Source organism: Bos indicus, chromosome 13 (assembly GCF_029378745.1).
Source record: "Bos indicus isolate NIAB-ARS_2022 breed Sahiwal x Tharparkar chromosome 13, NIAB-ARS_B.indTharparkar_mat_pri_1.0, whole genome shotgun sequence".
Taxonomy (NCBI): Eukaryota; Metazoa; Chordata; class Mammalia; order Artiodactyla; family Bovidae; genus Bos; species Bos indicus.
In genome coordinates this window covers 38,324,924-38,345,815 of record NC_091772.1, presented here as the reverse complement: position 1 = coordinate 38,345,815, position 20,892 = coordinate 38,324,924, and the positions used below count along the sequence as shown (strand labels likewise).

The 20,892-nt window shown below is 48.7% G+C and overlaps 1 protein-coding gene across 3 annotated transcripts in view; it reads left to right on the top strand.

Annotated features, from left to right (window-relative positions):
- Nucleotides 1-20,163, top strand: part of OVOL2 (ovo like zinc finger 2) — a 28,763-nt gene extending 8,600 nt beyond the window's left edge. For all 3 annotated transcript variants that reach the window (XM_019973219.2, XM_019973220.2, XM_070801031.1), the window contains 2 exons: nucleotides 6,225-6,414; nucleotides 19,482-20,163. In XM_019973219.2, coding sequence (XP_019828778.1) covers nucleotides 6,225-6,414; nucleotides 19,482-19,795 — 504 coding nt within the window. In that variant the 3' untranslated portion in view covers nucleotides 19,796-20,163. The remainder of the gene's footprint in view (nucleotides 1-6,224; nucleotides 6,415-19,481) is intronic.
- The last annotated feature ends 729 nt before the right edge of the window (nucleotides 20,164-20,892 follow it).

Here is a 20,892-nt window from a genome sequence, read left to right as displayed (position 1 = left end):
CTTCTAGTTCTGTGACTTGACTGTGCTCAGCTGGGTGGGTTTTGCCTGGGGTCTCTTGCGGGTGCAGTCGGATGCCAGTGGGACTGGAATCTCCTGGGGGCTTGACTGGGCAGGATATCCAGGAGGGCTTACTCAGGTGGCTGGTAGTCAGTCTTCTGTCTTTTTTTCTAGCTGCTTTCATTATATGATCCTATCATCTTTTTTTAATTTTGTAACAAGTCCCAATTGATGGACATGTAGGTAGTTTTCCAACCTTTTGCTATCCAGACCAAATTTCCAGGCATATGTGAAGTGCACTCTGTGGGATAAATTTCATCTTTAGAAATTTATCCTCCAAATGTTTTTCTGCAGAATTCTTGGGAATTTTTCCTTTTAAAAAAAAAATTGATGTATAGTTGATTTACAATATTGTGTTAGTTTCACAGGTACAGCAAAGACATTCTGTTATACATATATATATATATATATATTTTTTTTTTTTTTTCCTGATTCTTTTCCTTTATAGGTTACTACAAGATATTGAATATAGTTCCCTGGGCTATACTGTAAATCCTTGTTGGTTATCTATTTTATATATAGTAGTGTGTGTTTGTTAATCCCATACTCCTAATTTATCCCTCTTCCCCTCCTTTCCCCTTTGGTAACTATGTTTGTTTTCTATATCTGTTAGTCTATTTCTATTTCATAAATAAGTTCATTTGTATTATTTTTTAGATTCTACATATAAGTGATATCATGTAGTATTTATCTTTCTCTGACTTCACTTGTATGGTCATCTCTAGATTTGTCTATGTAGCTACAAATGGCAATATTTCATTCTTTCTTATGGCTGACTAATAAGACATCTCTCTTTTCTTTCTGATGAAGGAATTTTTCCTTCCCTTTTGCCATTAAAAAATTTTTTTTGGTCGTTCAGCATGTGGGATCTGATTTTCCAACCAGCGATTGAATGCTCACCCCCTGCATTGGAGTTCGGAGTCTTAACCACTGGACCGTCTGGAAAGTCAGTCCACTTAACCACTGGAAAGTCCTAGGCTTTTTATGACAAGTGAACTAGTTTGGCAGAAGCTAGCTTTATCAGCCATGATCCTTTGCCTTTTAATTAAGCCTACATCTTTCAAAGAGAGACTCTCTTCAGAGGCTCTGGATACAATTCATCAGTGTCTGGGGCTGGACTGCTCAGGACACATTTACAGGCAGCAGGTGGTCCTTTCTAGGGATTCTCTGGATAAGCATTTATCGGTGACTCCGTTTTCCATATTGTGAAATGGGGATGCGCATAAACGTGGAGAAATGGGAACCCTGCCTTGGCTGAGGGTCATGGGAGAACTTTTCCTTTTGCTCTAGGAAGACCAGAGGGAAGCTTCCTGAGAATGGGGTGTCCTCCCTCAGCAGTCCCCTCACTCCTCTTTGCTCCCCAAGGTTAGAAAGCTGTCTATATCTTGCTCAGTCAGATGCCCCGCTGGCCCTGCACCACCTTCAGTGGTTACTGACCCCCTCCCCTCTGCCCTCAGCATTTTCTTCTTTTCAAACCAAAAAGTGCCACTGATATGAGATTTCCACCCTGGACAATCATAGGAGGTATCTATAGCTGTGAAAAGAAGAGAAGCGAAAAGCAAAGGAGAAAAGGAAAGATATAAGCATCTGAATGCAGAGTTCCAAAGAATAGCAAGAAGAGATAAAAAAGCCTTCCTCAGCGATCAATGCAAAGAAATAGAGGAAAACAACAGAATGGGAAAGACTAGAGATCTCTTCAAGAAAATTAGAGATACCAAGGGAACATTTCATGCAAAGATGGGCTCGATAAAGGACAGAAATGGTATGGACCTAACAGAAGCAGAAGATTAAGAAGAGGTGGCAAGAATACACAGAAGAACTGTACAAAAAAGATCTTCACAACCCAGATAATCACGATGATGTGATCACTGACCTAGAGCCAGACATCCTGGAATGTGAAGTCAAGTGGGCCTGAGAAAGCATCACTACGAACAAAGCTAGTGGAGGTGATGGAATTCCAGTTGAGCTATTTCAAATCCTGAAAGATGATGCTGTGAAAGTGCTGCACTCTATGCCAGCAAATTTGGAAAACTCAGCAGTGGCCACAGGACTGGAAAAGGTCCGTTTTCATTCCAATCCCAAAGAAAGGCAATGCCAAAGAATGCTGAAACTACTGCACAATTGCACTCATCTCACACGCTAGTAAAGTAATGCTCAAAATTCTCCAAGCCAGGCTTCAGCAATATGTGAACCGTGAACTTCCAGATGTTCAAGCTGGTTTTAGAAAAGGCAGAGGAACCAGAGATCAAATTTCCAACATCTGCTGGATCATGGAAAAAGCAGGAGAGTTCCAGAAAAACATCTATTTCTGCTTTATTGACTATGCCAAAGCCTTTGACTGTGTGGATCACAATAAACTGTGGAAAATTCTGGAAGAGATGGGAATACCAGACCACCTGACCTGCCTCTTGAGAAATCTGTATGCAGGTCAGGAACAGTTAGAACTGGACATGGAACAACAGACTGGTTCCAAATAGGAAAAGGAGTAGTCAAGGCTGTATATTGTCACCCTGCTTATTTAACTTCTATGCAGAGTACATCATGAGAAACGCTGGGCTGGAAGAAGCACAAGCTGGAATCAAGATTTCGGGGAGAAATATCAATAACCTCAGATATGCAGATGACACCACCCTTATGGCAGAAAGTGAAAAGGAACTCAAAAGCCTCTTGATGAAAGTGAAAGAGGAGAGTGAAAAAGCTGGCTTAAAGCTCAACATTCAGAAAATGAAGATCATGGCATCTGGTCCCATCACTTCATGGGAAATAGATGGAGAAACAGTGGAAACAGTGTCAGACTTTATTTTTTTGGGCTCCAAAATCACTGCAGATGGTGATTGCAGCCATGAAATTAAAAGACGCTTACTCTTTGGAAGGAAAGTTTTTACCAACCTAGATAGCATATTCAAAAGCAGAGACATTACTTTGCCAACAAAGGTTTGTCTAGTCAAGGCTATGGTTTTTCCTGTGGTCATGTATGGATATGAGAGTTGGACTGTGAAGAAGGCTGAGCACCAAAGGATTGATGCTTTTGAACTGTGGTGTTGGAGAAGACTCTTGAGAGTCCCTTGGACTGCAAGGAGATCCAACCAGTCCATTGTGAAGGAGATCAGCCCTGGGATTTCTTTGGAAGGAATGATGCTAAAGCTGAAACTCCAGTACTTTGGCCACCTCATGTGAAGAGTTGACTCATTGGAAAAGGCTCTGATGCTGGGAGGGATTGGGGGCAGGAGGAGAAGGGGACAACAGAGGATGAGATGGCTGGATGGCATCACTGACTCGATGGACGTGAGTCTGGGTGAACTCCGGGAGTTGGTGATGGACAGGGAGGCCTGGCGTGCTGCAATTCATGGGGTCACAAAGAGTCGGACACGACTGAGCGACTGAACTGAACTAATGTTGCATGCAGAGCATTTTAAAAATAGGAATTTACTGAGAGGATTAAAGTAAATAAGATCCAGGTTGGAACTGTGGTCGGCACGTTCCCCGGGCACGTTGATGCAGGGCTTTCAGAAGACAGATCTCCCTTTCTTCGCGTTTCTAATCAGAATGACCAGGGTCATGTGCCTGTGTTCTATTTTATTAGCTGTGTGACCTCTCAAATGACCTTCCTGTGTAGACTTGGCTTTGAGAAGCTCCAAGTACCCTTTGCCAAGATTTGGGCTATATTTAAGTCTTTTTCACATCCCTTCAATGGAGGCAGTGACCAGAATGGGGACTTGGGCACTGTGGACAAGGAGGAGACCACGATCTGTCCTGATGACGGGAGAGCCTTGGGCACAGTGGAGTCGCCCCCAGGCTCTGTCACATCCCACCACTTCAGCGGACACAGGGCAGAGGTGGGGTATGAGGCAGGAAGGTCTTTAGACTCAAGCCCCGTGGTCCTCTTGTAACTTCCAATGTGCCCCACCTCCCACCGCCCTCTGACAGTCCAGTTTATCAGGGACCCGAGGTAGAGCCCTGCCCTTCTCTGCTTCTTTGCTTCCTCGGCTCTCTTCATCAGCTGCTCTCCAGGGCTCAGGCTAGCCAGGCTGGACCCCACGCAGCTCCTGTTTCCCAGCCCTCTCCTGAATCTTCTTTGCCCTTCCCCCAACTTCCTCCTCTTTGGCTGTGACACTCACTTCCCTAGAAGCATGTTATCTTGCACCAGGACGCCCCCCCGCCCCAACCCCCATCTGGGGTTAGGTGCCCCTCCGAGCAGCCTCTTGCACCCTGGACTTCCTGGATGGCAGTGGCCTGTGCCTAGACCAGCCGCTTCTTGGGAACAAGCCATCCTGGTGATGGGGCACCCTCCAGCTCAGAGCACAGGCTCTGTCTGCGATTAGGCACACATTAATGTTGGCTGAGACTAAGATGGAGCAGTTGAGAATGAACCACTGGAGGGGGCCAATTGAAAAGCCCTGCTCTGGGGTCTTCACATTCTGCCACCTGTGAGTCATTGCCCAGAAACTCTGACCTGCACGGTGCAGGGCTGCCATCTAGGCTTGGGGCATGGGGGCTGGAACCTGCACAAACACTTGCTGACTTCCACCAGGCATTTAGTTGAGGAGAACAGGTGAACCCTGAGGAAATGCTTCTGCGTGATGGAAGCCTGTAGAATGAGTTGGAATAAAGTGCTAAACCATCTGAAAGCCAGTCCTTCATGTCTCAAGTGTGGTCTGTGGACCGCACGGTGGTGTCTCCTGGGAGCTGGCTATAAATTCAGACCCCAGCAGACCTCCTGAATCAGAAGTTGCATTTTAACAAGACCCCCAGAGGATTCATGTGCACACTGGGGTTTGAGAGGCTCTGGTATTAGGGGTACTGGGACCAGTTTGGGCAGGCGCTGCAGAGCCTGGAGAAGCTTATCTGGGAGGGAACAGGTGAGTTGGGGCTTGGTGGAGGTGGTACCTTGGGTGGATGAAAGGAGGATGTTTGAGACATGGAAGGTGTTAAGCCAGGAAAGGACCAACTCTTCTTGCGAATGACACTTGTCTGAAACAAGTTTTTTAGGTTCTTTTATGAGTAGAATTTTGGCAGAACAATTGGATCCATCTTCTAAAGGACTTCTCTGGTGGCTCAGATGGTAAAGTGTCTGTCTACAGTGCAGGAGACCCGGGTTCGAGCCCTGGCTTGGGAAGATCCCCTGGAGAAGGAAATGGCAATCCACTCCAGTACTATTGCCTGGAAAATCCCATGGACAGAGGAGCCTGGTAGGCCCCAGTCTATGGGGTCGCAAAGAGTCGGACACGACTGAGCAACTTTCACTTTTACTCTAAAGGATCTAGGAAACCTTTGATGAACATAGCAGATCTGGTGTTTTTCATCACATAGAGATTCTGTTTTCTTCCTTTGAGGCAGCAAATGCAGTTGAGAGAATGGAGCGGACTGTTCAGAACCTGGGATTTGATTATGGTTTTTCTGGTAATGAAGCTGTGGGATTCTGACCAAGTCCCTTCGGAAGCCAACTGTAATTTGTTCATGATTCTGGGGCACGGCTGGGCTAGGCAGTTCTCCTCTGGGCCGGTTTGTTCACTCAGCTGGTGGTAGTCCTGGGTGGGCCGGAAGGTCCAGTGGCCCCTTATCCACACCTGGCACCTCAGTGCTCCTCCGCCGAGCTGCTTGGGCTTCCTCACGGCATGGTGTGCTCGGGCTTCTTGGTGGCCCCTGGCTTCCGAGAGGGGGGAGGGAGAAAAGCCACTGCTAGGTCTCTTAAGATCTGGAAGTGACAGAGGCTCTGCCAGGTCCAGGGGGCGAGGACACAGTCCCTTTTGATGGATTCAACCTCAGTGCAGGCCCGGAAGGAAGGAATTGACTGTAGCTGTCTCTAGGGGCTCCTCTCTTCTTTCTCCCTTCCATCTTCAGCACGGGCTTCCCCCTTAGGGTCCGAGGTGGCAGCTGGAGCTCTAGCAAGCAGGAAGGACTAAGGCCAGGAAGGGCACCATCCTCCCCCTTCCAGAGAGTGTATCCCACTAGGCTGGTGGTCCCACCCCCACTTGCTGGGGGCAGGGCGCTGCTGGAAATCAAGAGCATGGATATAGGGGGAGCGGCTCTGTTCCACCTCGCTGCCCAAAGCCTACACCTGCTGGGAATTTTTAGTGGGGGGCGGGGCAGCCCGAGCCAGGGCCAACCCCTCCCCTACCCTCGCCCCCACCACTCCCCGCTGGACCTCACGCCCCTCTCTGCCCCAGTTCACTACAGGCACCTGCGGCGATGCGGCCATGCATACCTGCGACCTGTGTGGCAAGGCCTTCCGTCTGCAGCGCATGCTCAACCGGCACCTCAAGTGCCACAGCCAGGTGAAGAGGCACCTGTGCAGCTTCTGTGGAAAGGGCTTCAACGACACCTTCGACCTCAAGCGGCATGTGCGCACGCACACAGGTAAGGGGGCGCAGGCACTCAGGTGAGGGGCATGGCGCGAGCTCCTGCGTCAAGAAGGAGGGAGCCCTGAGCAGAGCTGTTTCTGGAAGGATCGCGGGGCAGGGGTGAGGGGGGCCGAGGGAGGGCCAATTTGAGCCAGGCCACCTGCAGCAGTGCCCCCTGGGGCCCGCGACCACCCACCCCCGCCCCCACCCCCCAGCCTGGTCTCGCCCCCAGTGAGATGCGGTTGGAGGCAGGTCACTGGTTGGAAGTGCCCTGCGATGCCCACTCGGAGCATCTGGGCGTCAGGTGCAGCCATCGGGCCGGGCTGATGCTAGAACACGGTTCCTGTGGTCCCTCTGCAGATATTTTGTGCTTCTCTCTTGGGAAGTGATCCTGTCTCAAAATAGCATCACGTTGGTTCCTCCTGGGAGCTCACAAAGAGAAGAAAACACTCAGCGGACTTAGCGCTCTCCAAGCCTTCTGAGGGGGTGGGGAGGAAGGGTCAGGGTGTGGGAGGTCTGGCAGGCGGGCAAGTGCCTGCCCCTCCAGCCTTCCTCAGCTCCCCCTTCTTGTGCAGCGCGTCTGGGTCCCCACCATCTCCTTCCACAGACAGCCCTGGGGGGTGCCTGCTCATCGGTCTGCCGGCACCTCTGATTGCTGGTAGCCTCCGTAGTTTTGTGTAGGAGGTATCTGGTCTGCAGGCTTCTTCTTGAGGACCACACCTTTGCCAGAGAGATCCCTTGAGAATTCTAAGATGCCATTTCCCAGCTTAAAAAAAAAAATCTCCAACTCTGGGCAGGATGAAATTCAAAGTCTCCATCTTGATGGGTTCCATATAAAGCCCCTCTCCGTCTGGCTCCCATCTTCAAATCTGCCTCCTGTCCCAGCCCCTCCGAACCCTCACGCACCCCACTGGGCTCCAGCCTCTCATCCCATCCTGCCCAGTCAGTCTTATGCGGGTCCCTCTCTCTCTCCCTACAGTCCCTAGAATTTGTTATAGTCCTGCTGATCCCTCAGGCCCTTTCAGGGTTCAGGGTTCCCCCCTCCGGCATTTTGGGGGTGGGAAAATGTCCACTCCTCTCTCTCAGTGGGGCTCGAAGCTCCCCAAGCCCCACACAGGGCCCTTCTCGGACCCTTGCTATTGAGATTTCCTTTATAGACTCCGTCACACATTTTGTTCTTAGGGTGCTTGCCATGAGCCCCTTCCTGGCTCAGAAGGGTGTCCTTCACCCCAAAGAGTGGTCTGGCATGCTAAAAGGTTTTTCTTTTTTCCTTTAAAAAAACTTTGCTAAAGTGAAATTTTCATTTAAAATTTCATTTAAAAGTAACAATGCATCCAGAAAAGCACCCATGTCATAAGAGCACAGTTTGAGAATGTAGGAGTTTCTACAGAGTGAACACACCCATCTAACCAGCTGGAGTATTGACAGACCCTGTAAGTCACTGCCCTGCCCTGCACCCCCTCTGGTCACTGTCACCTTACCTCCGAGAGGCACTGTTAGCCTGACTTCTGGCAGCATCACTGACTGTTGTCTGGCTTTGAATGTGATGAAAGTGGAATCAATAGAGGATGCTCTCTGGGGTTTGGCTTTAATACTTTCATTTCAGTCCTGAACACGAGAGAACCTGTAAAAGTTTGACCTCTGTGTGGCCAGGCTGACACCTTGGGTTGAGGCAGGAAGAATACTTAGGGAGTGGCCGGTGGTAGGGTAATTGTTGCTGCTGCTGCTGCTAAGTCGCTTCAGTCGTGTCCGACTCTGTGCGACCCCATAGACGGCAGCCCACCACGCTCCCCCGTCCCTGGGATTCTCCAGGCAAGAACACTGGAGTGGGTTACCATTTCTTTCTCCAGTGCATAAAAGTGAGAAGTGAAAGTGAAGTCGCTCAGTCGTGTCTGACTCTCAGCCACCCCATGGACTGCGGCCCATCAGGGTCCTCTGCCCATGGGATTTTCCAGGCAAGAGTACTGGAGTAGGGTGCTATTGCCTTCTCCGAGGGTAATTGTGGAGGGTCCTAAATAGGGTGAAGGGTCCTATAGGTGGTGGGAGTCCTGTGTAATTGTGGAGGGTCCTAAATAGGGTGAAGGGTCCTGTAGGTGGTAGGTGGTCCTATGAAAGTTGGAGGGATTCTGTGGTTGATGGGGCAGCCCCAGCTATCAGTGGGCCCAACAAGTGGCTACAAAGCTGGTCTAACACGCAACTACCCCAAGAGGTTAAGAAACTGGGGACTGGTTGCCCAATCATTTGTCGTTGGCTGTCCGGGAGAGTTCCTCAGCTTTGCATCTTTTTCTGAGCATGTCGTTGAGGGCATGGCCTATTTCTTCTGCAGCTCCTTGCCTGGTGGGTTCTCTGGCCACTCCCTGATCCTGGATTCTGGCCTTTTAGACAAAGTGAAGGGGGCTCGGGGAGCATTGTGGGCTGCTGGTATGGTCAGTTGGAGTAAACATGGAGCTGCCTCATCTGTGACTGAGTTAATTCTCCGTTAGTGGAAATATGAGGGACTGACCACTCTCAGGGAAGAGTTTGCAAGTTGAATCAGTCACATAGTGGTTAAGAAATCCAGATCTGAGCTAGCTGTCTGTGCAGGCTTGTCCAAATTACTTTTTTTTTGCTTTAGTTTGTCCATCTCTAAAGTACGCATGGGGTTTTAATACATATCACCTAAGTGATGGCTGTGAGATTTCAGGGCAGTAATGGTGTATAAAGTGCTTTGCACTCTGTAAGCATTTAGTAAATATGAGCTATTAGAGGTGGTAAATGTTGAAATAGTTGGCAGAGTTTTCCTGAGGCCTGAAGACTTACCTCTGTGCTTCCAGAGACCTCAGCCCACATAGAGAGAAAGAACCCAAACCCTGGACTCCCCAAGAAAGCCAGCGGGTGTGCCAGACAGAAGAGAAAGTGGCATCAGGGAGGCTTCTCGGAGGAGGTGTCCTCTTGGTTGAGTCCTGAAAGAGGAGCAAGATTTTTATAGACCTCTAGTGACTGCTAAAGGAGAGGCCGAAAATCCCTGGGATCCCGCAAGCTAGGCGGTACAGCCCTCCCACCAAAAAAAATCGTGAACTATAAAACTACAAAGTGACTTGAATTTTTTTTTTTTTTCTGTACCATGCAGCATGTGGGATCTTAGTTCCCTGACCAGGGGTTGAACCCTCACCCCCTGCAGTGGAAGAACAGAATCATAACCACAGGACTTCTGGGAAAGTCCAAGTGATTTGCATTTGAGTCTCTATTGGACAGTTCTTAGATCATTGAATCTATAGATAATGATTTTAATTTTTTTAATCATAATTTTAACTCTTAAAGTGACTCCTCCTTAAGCTTCTTAAGGGGCCCAGAGCCAGTTCTAGACCTCTGGTCTTCTGATGCTCAGCCGTGTCCAACTCTTTTCGACCCCATAGACTGTAGCCCACCAGGCTTCTCTGTCCGTGGGATTTCCCAGGTAAGAATACTGGAGTGGGTTGCTATTTCTGCCTCCAGATCTTCCCGACCCAGGGATCGAACACACATCTCCTGCACTGCAGGTAGATTCTTTATGGTGCTTTAACATATTCCTTAATACTTTAACAAAGAGTATTAAGGAAATGTCTGGAACCTGTTTTCCCTGCTCTGATTTATTTTCTGATGGAGACTTGCCTCCAGGTAATGATGAACCAGAGAGAGGAGTCACGGGCTTGTTGACAAATTAGCTGCTGGCAGATCAACAAAAGGTCACCAGCTGCAGTGATGCTGCTGAGCAGGAGCTGGAGGGACAGACCTGGCCTCCTGGCTCGAGAGGCCTGCCCTGTAAACTCTGAGCTCTACGCCAAAGGGATAATCGGTAAAAAGAGCAAAGACTTGGGGGTCCTCTGACCTTGTAGCTCATGTGAACCACCTCACTATCTCCAAAGAGCTCAGCAGAATTCTGTGAACTTGGCTTTGTCTTTGGTTGAGACGCAGATGCTGGATTTTTGCTCTGGACAGTGACAGGTAAATGTTGAATTTGGACCAGAAGCAAAAATGTGGACCCTGTTTTCCCAAGTACAGTAGCTAGTTCAGTGAAGGTTACGGTTGCTCCTAGTCCAGTTGGGCCAGTCCATGATTAATGTAAAAACTTGCCTAAGATCTCTGGACCCTTGTTTTGAGAATTGAAGGGACAGTGTTGAGAGGTGGACAGAGCTGGGTGGGGCCCAAAGAGCAGGATGAATCCCCTCCCCCCTCATCTCCTTCTTCCCTCTGCAGCCCTGGAGAGAACAGGGTGTCTAAGGAAAGACTCAGAACAGGAGGAAACATCTTGGAAAAGACCCAGGGAAACTGGAGCCTGGAAATGTCTGACCTTAATATCCAAGTAGATGAAAGAAAAGATTAGACTTCTCTTTTGGATATGGCTTCACCAAGGAAAGAGTAGATAGGGGGTGTACAAGTGAGGTGGAGGGTTGGCGGCGGGCGGGGAGCGGGTAGCCACGTGACATCTGACTCCAGGTTGAAAGAAACTGGAATAGAAAGAAGAAGCTCTGTTACCATCTTGTGAAAATATATTGGCAAATGAGTGGCTATTTTCAATCCAGATGGTTTTAGGTTGGGTTCCCTACAAGCAGTTTCTGAGATGGTGATTCTTTTTCTTTTTTTTTTTTAAATAATTACTTTTATTTTTAGTTATTTGGCTGTGCCTCGTCTTAGTTGTGGCATGCAGGATCTTTAGTTCTCTGATCAAGTATTGAACCCGGGCCCCCAGCATTGGGAGCACATAGTCTCAGCCACTGGACCACCAGAGAAGTCCCTGAGATGGTGATTCTTATAAACCGATATATTGAAGGGTGGGCTCTTGGGAGAAGCCTGCAAGGCAGTGGGGAGCCGCACAGTGTAGCAGGAATGTGGCCTTAGCCTGATCCCACCGGGGTCTTGGGTGGGACTGGCTCTACAGGCCTATCCTGCCCCAGGCAAGTGGGGGCCCACTCAAGGGGGTCCAGTCAGGGAACCAAGAGCACTCACTGCACACAGAATAGAGGGGTTTGCTCTGTTTGAGAGGAGTTGACAGGGTCACTGAAGCCAGCATCAGGCTAAAATGAGACAGAGGACAGAGGGGGGGAGAGTGGGGGAGAGCTTTCAAGAAAGGAATGTATATTCAGTTCACAGCCCATGAAAAATGTCATGGGTCTGTTTTTAGAGAATATTCTTTTGGCTTTGTTTGAATCTTTTAGGTTGAACCAGCTGGCCATCCATGGAAGGAGATGGTTTGGGTTTTTGGTGGGGGGAGATCTGTCATTTAGAGTAGAATGTAGCAACCAGCATGGGCCGGACTTGGTACTCACCGTCTCTGCCCTCGATGCCTGGGGACCCTGAGCACCGCTGGCACCTGGGGGCGAGAGGAAATGCTGAGTCACGTCTGCGGAGGTGTCAGGGGTGTGGTCTGGGTGTTGTTCGTCACTTTGACCAGGTGTGCCAGGCTCATCAGACAAATATGGCTTTAATTGAAAGCATTTTGTTTTCCTCATTTGTAAAAGTGACTACTTACTGTGTGAAAGACTCCAGTCGACATAGAAGCTATAAAGGAGAAAGCATAGCTGCTGTAACCAGCTGAAAGGGGCACACATGTCTGGGGTCACCCGCTCAGTTTGTGGGAGGCTCCAGAATGCGTAACCATGTTGGTTATACCTTTACAACTCTGGCTAGAATAAAAGAGTCAGTTCGAAGTCTTTGTCATTCCTGTGGAAGCTTCTGAGTTCCATGGGGGGAGACTGAGGAATTCAGGTTGGAGGTCACTTAAGGGAATGGGGGGGCTGTTGACCAGAGCAGTTGTGTCTGCCCTGCCCCCACCCCCACCCCAGCCCCCAAGGGGCCCTCTGGCCTTATCTTCCATCTGGGCCACATTAAGAAAGAAAAGCCAGCAAATCCCGTCTTGATTGAAGAGGAGGAAACGATGGTGTCGTTTGTTTGGAGGCTAAAGGAAGGAGTGGAGAGATTGGATTGGGAGAAACACAGGCTGGCAGAGGCTTGAGTGGGGTGTGTGGGGGAAGAATAGAGTTACCTCCACCCCTCCCAGCCTGGGGAGCTGAGAAGAACACAGACTCCTTCACTCAACAAGCTTTCCCTTCTTTGATTTTGACTTACTTTTTAGCTACAAAAAATAATATAAAAAGGAAAGAATGAAAGAAAGAAAAAAAAAAAAGAAGCTTCTTCTCCATACCAAGCCCTATTTCCACTCTTGAAAGCAAAGAAGTCGCTCAGTCATGTCCGAGCCCATGGAGCGTAGTCAGCCGCACTCCTCTGTCCATGGGATTCTCCAGGCAAGAATACTGGAGTGGGTTGCCATTTCCTCCTCCAGGGGATCTTCCCAACCCAGGGATCGAACCCAGGTCTCCCTCACTGCAGGCAGACTCCTGACCATCTTGAGCCACGAGGGAAGCCCCTCCTGAAAGCAAACTACCATTTAATTTATTTCCCCAGAAATTTTTAGTACACACTGCTTTTTCATGTACTGTCTATCTGGGAGACTGTTTCCTGCCTGCACAGGTGGAGGTGTCTCTGTTGAATGGGTGTCAGAGCGTTTCTCATTGTGAGATGATGATGTAATTTCAAATATGGAGGCATTGTCTTTCTTTTTCTTGCTCCAAATGTAACACTGTCTTTAATTTTCAGGTTTTTTTTTCCTTTCCTCCCTTCCCTATTTCTTTCGTTTCTCACCTTCTCTTCTAATTTTAGAGAACACAATCACAAATCTTATATATCCTTTGCCTCCTTGTGTTAGTCTTCCTGTAGATAATGTCCCTGAAGCTGGCTGAAGGGTAGACCACTTCCGATGTTTATGGGCATGGTCACATTGCCTCTCGCGGATGTCGCCCTAAATGCCCATTCCCACGAGGAGGCCTGAAGAGAGCTTTTCAAGGAAGCCCACTTTTGAATACAGTTCAGTAAAGAAGACTCAGATACAGCAAGCAGAACCAAACAGATATTGCCAGTAACAAAGACTTTTCTTTGGGGATATGTGAGATGAAGGTTGATTTGGCAGTAGAAATAGAACATTTGAAAAGAAGGAACCCTTTGTCATAACCCACACACAGTATTTTCTGGACTAGGTGATACAGGCCCACAGCACCGCACTGAAAGTGGCTAGGGAAGGAAGTCTGTTCCTGCCTCTCTCCACCAGCTGCCTAGGGACCACATTTTATTATTATTTTATATATATTGCCGTGCCACGTGGCATACAGGATCTTTGTTCCCCAGCTAGGGATCGAACCCAGGCCCCATGCCGTGGAAACATGGAGTCCTAACCACTGGACTACCAGTGAAGTCTCTAGGGACCACATTTTAAAATGTTATCCTTTTTTAAATTTTTTGATTTTTTTATAATTATTTTAATGTTTTTTAAAAAATTTCATCACATGTCTGTTCCATAATGCTTTTTAACAAATGCGTTTTTTTTTTTTTCCAGTCACTAACATGCTTTTATTTTTGTCATTGACAAATGATACTGTGATTGAATCATTGCTTTGGCTCCTTAAATATTACTTAGGTGTACATTAAAAATATATGTCTACATTAAGAAATGTAACACATTAAAGAAGTCCTCTTTAAATATTGTTGTTGTTTTATCACTAAGTCGTGTCTGACTCTTTTGTGAGTAGGAAATTGCAACCCACTCCAGTATTCTTGCTTGGAAAATCCCATGGACAGAGGAGCCTGGCAGGCTACAGTCCATGGGGTCCCAAAAAAGACACAACTTCGCAACTAAACAACAAGAAATTCTAAAGAGTGCCTTTGTATTCTTTTGACCTGGATTGTAGGCACTTGAGACTGCATCCCCTTGAGTATTTACTGTGTGCTGGATCCTGGCTCATAAGATCTCAGTTACTCCTCAGAGCAGCCTTACAAGGGGGTATTAATTATTGTCCCCATTTTACAGGTGAGGAAACTGAGGCATGGACTGGGTTGATGAGTGGCCGATGGGTAATTCCAGTGGCCTTGGACTCTGTTACTGTCTAGGTGTCAGGGATGGTGTCTCTCAGTTCTGGAACCCCACTCCCAGCACAGACACGATTAGCCATTGTTCAAGAGCACTCATGTCCAAGACAGGGAGACCTTGGCACTGGTCTCCCTCACCTGGGCTCCTTTCTGGCCATCTTCTTTGCCGATCTCTGAGTCTGTAGGGGAAAGGAAGACTCCAGGAGGCAGGAACTTGTTCCCAAGCCCAGAGTCACCAAGAGGCAGCTGCTGTGTGACAAGGTCTGCTTGCTCCAGGGAGTGAGGGGTGAATGTGGTGATGGGGTGGGGGGAGCAGGTTTGCAGAAGTCAGAATTAACTGCAGTAACAAGGTGTGGGGGCCTTCTGTCTCCCCCTCCCCGCCTCTGTTGTCCGCACGATGCAGGGTTCCAATACCCTCTCGCCCTTTCCATCCAGTCTGTGCTGTGTGCGGTGCCCGTACAATTCAGCTGAGCAGCTGGATGAAGAGAGGAAGGAGATGTGACTCTGCATGTAGACTTGTCTGAGGGGAAGGGCTCGGGACAAGCAGTGCAGCCCCATCTACCCCCCTTCTCAGGCCACCATGGGGTGGGGACCTCCAGGAGTAGGGTGGGAAAAGCACCCACTTCCAGAATCCAGGAGTCATTGCTCCAGGTTAAAGCTGGTGGAAGTGTGCTGGTTTCCCCACCGGCTGACTTTGGATGTTTTAAAATAGTCGCGGGCTGTTTCCGATCCCTCCTGAAAGGAGCAGCTGGTCTCTGGGTGAATTTGTCTTGATGAGCTTCGGGTTTGAAATCAGGGTGATTCTTGATTGGCCAGAGGTGGTAGAAGCCAGCTGCCATGTGGGCCCAGAGGCCTGGGTAACACAAAGCCCCTTGTGGCCCAAACATGCAACCTACGTGGTGTATTCCTTTGGGACAGGTGTCATCATAGCCCTCACGTTTGTAGAAAACTAGCCCCCAAGATGTGACTGACCTCTCTTTTCCTGCGCCAGTAGGGTTCATTCATTCATTCACTGGAAAGTGATTTGACAGGGACAGTGTTGCTCAGTTGTGTCTGACTCTTAGCGGCCCCATACTGTAGCCCGCCAGGCTCCGCTGTCCATGGGATTCTCCAGGCAAGAATACAGGAGTGGGTTGCCATTTCCTCCGCCAGGGGATCTTCCTTTCTTTTCCTGGGCCAGGAGGGTTCATTCATTCAAAAATGGTTTACTGAGCACCTATTATGTGCCAAGTGCTGAGCATTATAATGAAGTTTCTTTTGGCAGTTTTTCTGGAACCAGCAGAATATAATACAGGCCTGCCTTCTGCTTGGGTGGGCTGGAGGAACACCCCACCACAACACTGAGCTGATGGGGTTTTTTTCACACTGAGTGTAGAGGCAATGATGGAGGCTTCTGGATGTGGAAGAATAGTGGAAGCCATTCAGTTTGTTCAGGTGGTTGAATGAGGGTGGGAAGTTTTTTTTTTTTTTTCCATTTTGACTTCCTTTATCATCTGTGTAACTTCATAAACAGATATAGCTCTCCAGGAAGCACCAGTAAGGCACTGGGGACTTGTAACCTTGAGGAAAAGACTGGGGTGCATGTCTGCCTCAGACACCCCAAGTGCTGTCCTATGGCTTCAGCTGGCATTGCTTCAGACCTCAGCATAAGTAGCCTTAGCATCACCTGGGAACCAGCTAGAAAATACAGGTTCTTTGCCCTACCCCAGAACCAGGATCACCAGTGAGGGTGGGGGGCCTGGAATCTGTGTTTTGACAAGCCCTCTATTTAGGTGATTCTGTTTTGGACTCAAATTTGAGAACCACTGCTTTCACTTGAATTAGGAGGTCTAGGGTGGGGGCTCGAGGCTCTGCACTTCCAACTAGCTCTTAGGTGATGTGATGTGGGGTGGACCACACCTTAGTACCAGGTTGTACAAGGCGAGGGCGTGGGCTGCAGCAGTGCTTCCTTAATCTCTATAGTCTTTAAAAGATGGGATTTGGGTGCAGCTGAACAACAAAACACTGGTGCTGCTAAAAAGGGATGAAATCAGGCTGTAAACACTACCATGGTAAACTCTCCAGGACTATTTACTTATTTTTATTTTTTATTGAAGTATAGTTGTTGTATAACATTGTATTAATTTCTGTTGTATAGCAAAGTGACTCATTTATACATATATGTTCTTTTTGGGGGCTTCCCTTGTGGCTCAGATGGTAAGCCTGCAATTCAGGGGTCCTGGGTTCGATCCCTGGGTTGAGAAGATCCCCTGGAGAAGGAAATGGCAACCTACTCCAGTATTCTTGCCTAGAGAATCCATGGACAGAGGAGCCTAGTGGGCTACAGTCCGTGGGGTTGCAGAGTCAGATACAACTGAGGGACTTTAACTGTATGTTCTTTTTAGATTCCACATATAAGTGATATCATATGATATTTGTCTTTGTCTGACTTATTTCACTTACTGTGAACATCTCTACTTGCATCCATGTTGCTGCAAATGACATTCATTATTTCATTCTTTCTAACAGCTGAGTAGTATTCCGTTGTATATATGCACCACATCTTTAGCCATTCATGTGTTGATGGATATTTAGGTTGCTTCCGTATCTTGACTATTGTAAATAGTGCTGCTGTGAACATTGGGGTGCCTGCCTTTTTCTGAATTATAGTTTTGTCTGAATATATGCCCGGGGGTGGGATTGCTGGGTCATATGGTAACTCTATTTTAGTTTTTTGAGGAACCTCCATACTGTTCTCCATAGTGGCACCAATTTACATTCCCACCATTAGTGTAGAAGGGTTCCCCTTTCTCCACACCCTCTGTAGCATTTATTTGTTGACTTTTTAATGATTGCCATTCTGACTGGTACCCTAGGAATATTGTTAAGCAAAAAAAGTAGATTTTGAAGATATCTTTTAATAGTTTGCTTCCATTAAAGCTAGGATAGTAAAATCGTAATAAATTTCATTGTTGTATAAGTCAAATAAGCATTTTAGACTGTGAATTTTAATTTTTACTATTTTTTAAGCAACTCAAACAATTTTTTCTTCTTTTGGCTGCACCATGGAGCATGCAGGATCCTAGTTCCCCTACCTGAGATCAAACCCATGTCCCCTGTGGTGGAAGTGCGAGTCCTAACCACTGTACCAACCAGGAAGTCCTTGAAAATACCTATCTTGATTGATGGTTTTGCATACTCTTAAATTTTGAGCCTAAAGCTCTGGGGATTCCTGTGGGAAATGGTCCTCCTGGCCACCAGGCCCTGAGATGGTCTAACTACTTGCAGCCTCCTCTCTGCTCCATGGACCTCTCTGGACTTCTAGAAGCTCCATCTCACCCAGTGGGGTACCCATGGGGGTGTGGGGGTGACTGTCATTTGATTGCTGAGCTTCTTGCTCTGTATGGTACCTGTGGCTTCTCCAGCCAGGAGGCAGGCCCCACTGATAGTAGACCAGATTTAAAGTCAGCATGAGGTCTAGGTTGGAGATGCTTTCCTGACTGTAGCTAATGCCATCAGTGCCCTGCCCCTGCCCCTGTCCCTTGTCACTTCTGAGCACATCTGTCCACATCGAAGCTGACCACTGCGGGCGTTCTTGCTGGAGGCCTCCCACCCCCACCTCCAGGCAGGTGGGACCTGCTGGGGAGAAAGAGCCCCACCCACCAAGGGCGCTCTCCAGGGTACTGCCTGAGCAGAGGGACAAAGACCCCAGCTCCCGAGGGGCAGGGTGACTCGGAGGTGTGTGTGCTTCTCTGTCCCGTACCTTGCTTGACCAGTTGAACCCTGGTTGCCCACTGACTGGATGACTCCCCGCCCCCAACCTTGTCATCTTCTCCCTCCCCTGAAGGTGGGGAGTCACCTCACACTGTTCCTGGGGTCTCCCTTCCTGGAGGCACCTTCCAAATACCTCCTTTTCCAGGAAAACCCAAACTAAAATAAAAGCATGATTTACTCTGCCCACTCTGAAACCCAAACATTAAGGCAGGCAAGTGAGAAGATTAGAGCACCTCCTCTTAAAGCCAGGTGGTAGAGTTTTGCTGTTTGCATCTGTTTTTATTATGTTTGCTCTGTGGATAATTTTGTCTCCTGCCTTAACCATTTTCCTCATATTCTTCATCCTTGGTTATGGTGATCGTTTTTTTCTCCCTATTTCCCCAACCCGGGAGCCCCTGACAAGTATGTTTCTCTTGTTTCTCGGAGGAGTTGGACTTTACTGCATCTGAGTGACACCACACACTATTTGTCTTCCTCTGTTTGGCTCGTCTCACTGAACATAAGGTCCTCAAGGTGCATCCACATTGTTGCAAATGGCAGGATCTCCTCCTTTGTCCTGGCTGAATGATACTCCATTGCAGATATGTGCCACATCTCCTTTATCCATTCATTTGTTGAGGGGCACTTAGGTTGTTTCCACGTCTTGGCTGTTGTGAATAAAGCTACAGTGAACACGGGTGTGGAGATAGCTTCCTGAGATCCTGTTTTCATTTTCTTTGGATAAATACGGATAGTGGGATTCCTGGATCATACGGAAGGTCTGTCTTTAAGTTTTCAAGGAACCTCCACCTTGTTCTCCACAGTGGCTGCACCAATCTACATTCCCACCAACAGTGCATGAGGGTGCCCTTTTCTCCACACCTTCTCCAGCATTTGTTACCTCTTGTCTTGTTGATAATAGACATTCTGACAGGTGTGAGGTGATTTCTCCTACCTTGTTCAATTGCTAGGTCATGTCTGACTCTTTGTGACCCCAAGGACTGCAGCATGCCAGCCTCATCTGTCCTCCACTATCTCCTAGAGTTAGTTCAAACTCATATCCTTTGAGTTGGTGATGCTATCTAACCATCTAATCCTCTGCTACCCACTTCTCCTTTTGCCTTCAATCTTTCCCAGCATCAGGGTCTTTTCCAATGAGTTGGCTCTCCTAACCTGTGTGGTGGCAATTTGCACTTTTCTGATGATTGGTGGTGCTGGGCATCTTCCCTTGTGTCTCTCAGCCCTTCGTATGTCTTCTTTGGAAAAATGCCTATTCAGTTCCTTTGCATGTTTTTTGAATCATTTGGGGGTTTTTTTGCCATTGGGTTGTATGGGATGACTTTTAATGGCCTCATAGGTGGGAGGCTCTGGCTTGGCCTTGACCCACAGTTCTGTGTCTGCCCCTCGCCCCTGCAGGCATTCGCCCCTATAAGTGTGACGTCTGCCACAAAGCCTTCACCCAGCGCTGCTCCTTGGAGTCCCACCTGAAGAAGATCCACGGGGTGCAGCAGCAGTACGCCTATAAGCAGCGCCGGGATAAGCTGTATGTCTGCGAGGACTGCGGCTACACGGGCCCCACCCAGGAGGACCTGTACCTGCACGTGAACGGTGCCCACCCGGGCAGCGCGTTCCTCAAAAAGACATCCAAGAAACTGGCAGCTCTCTTGCAAAACAAGATGACGTCCTCGCTCCAGGGAAACGCCAACCTGAGCGAGGAGGAGGAGAAGTAGGAGAGGGCCGTGGACACCAACTCTGCCACATGTCCTCGGATTCCTGGTCTTGGAGGTCCCCTGCCCCATGTGGTATTCCAGAGTCCAAGTGGTCCATTCATCTCTCTGTCCTGGGGGCCTCACTGGGGGCTCCATGCCAACGCTGTCATTGATAACAGTGGCATCAGGCCTCTGTCACCTGAGCCCTCAGGAACGCTATCACAGTAATGGAAGCTTGTGGAGAGCTGTGATCACCGTCTGGGTCTAGTTTTCATTTTTATTTTGTTTTTAGGATTTTCACACATGGAGGTAGGGGTGTTCTGAGAGAGACACCCTTGGAGAGATTGATATGGTGCCTTGAAATAAAAGTACTTCCACTTGAAATGCTACTCCAGCAAGGCAAACGAATTCTGTTATTCTGAAAGCGTTGGCCGGAATTATTCTAATAAAGGGAACATCCTTGTGGAATTATCCGGCTCAGAATGCAACAGGAGAGTGCTGACCTGGTGCTCCCTGTCCAGGGCTTATCGTGGGACCTTCGACTTGAGGTTGTTTGGGGGTCGATGTTTTGTACTGGTAGGTGGGTTTGAAGAAGCGAATCTTGAGCACTGGGTAAAGGTAAACACATGCCTGGTGAGCTGGGCAGAGGCGCTGGGCTCGGCTTGCACGGGCTCACAGACACTCTTGGTGCCAGGGTGTTCCGGTGGAGATGCTCTGGCCTCCGGGGCCAGGCCTGAGGGCTGAAGGCCATTGTCCACCCTCCTTGAGTCTAGCACTGGGGGCCAGGCTGGAGCATGAGGAGCCCCGGAGCATACTTAGCGCCCTTGAGTGATGGTGGGGTGGGGGGGGGACAATGGTAGCATCAGTATCTCCCTCACGCCCTGTGAGTGTTGAGCGCAGTGACCTTCAGCCACCTGCACATCCTCACCTGGGACGTTAGCGAGAAAGTCGGCCTGAGACTGAGATGGAGCAAAAGGGAAGCTGGCAGGGAGGGAGTGTGGGGTGGTTTTCAGGATCCCCCCCATGCCTGGAGGGGTGGGAAGAAGGACCCAGATCTCCCCAGAGCCACTGTGGTGGGAGAGGTCTACCCCAGTCCCAGGAGCTGCCGGAACCAGGCA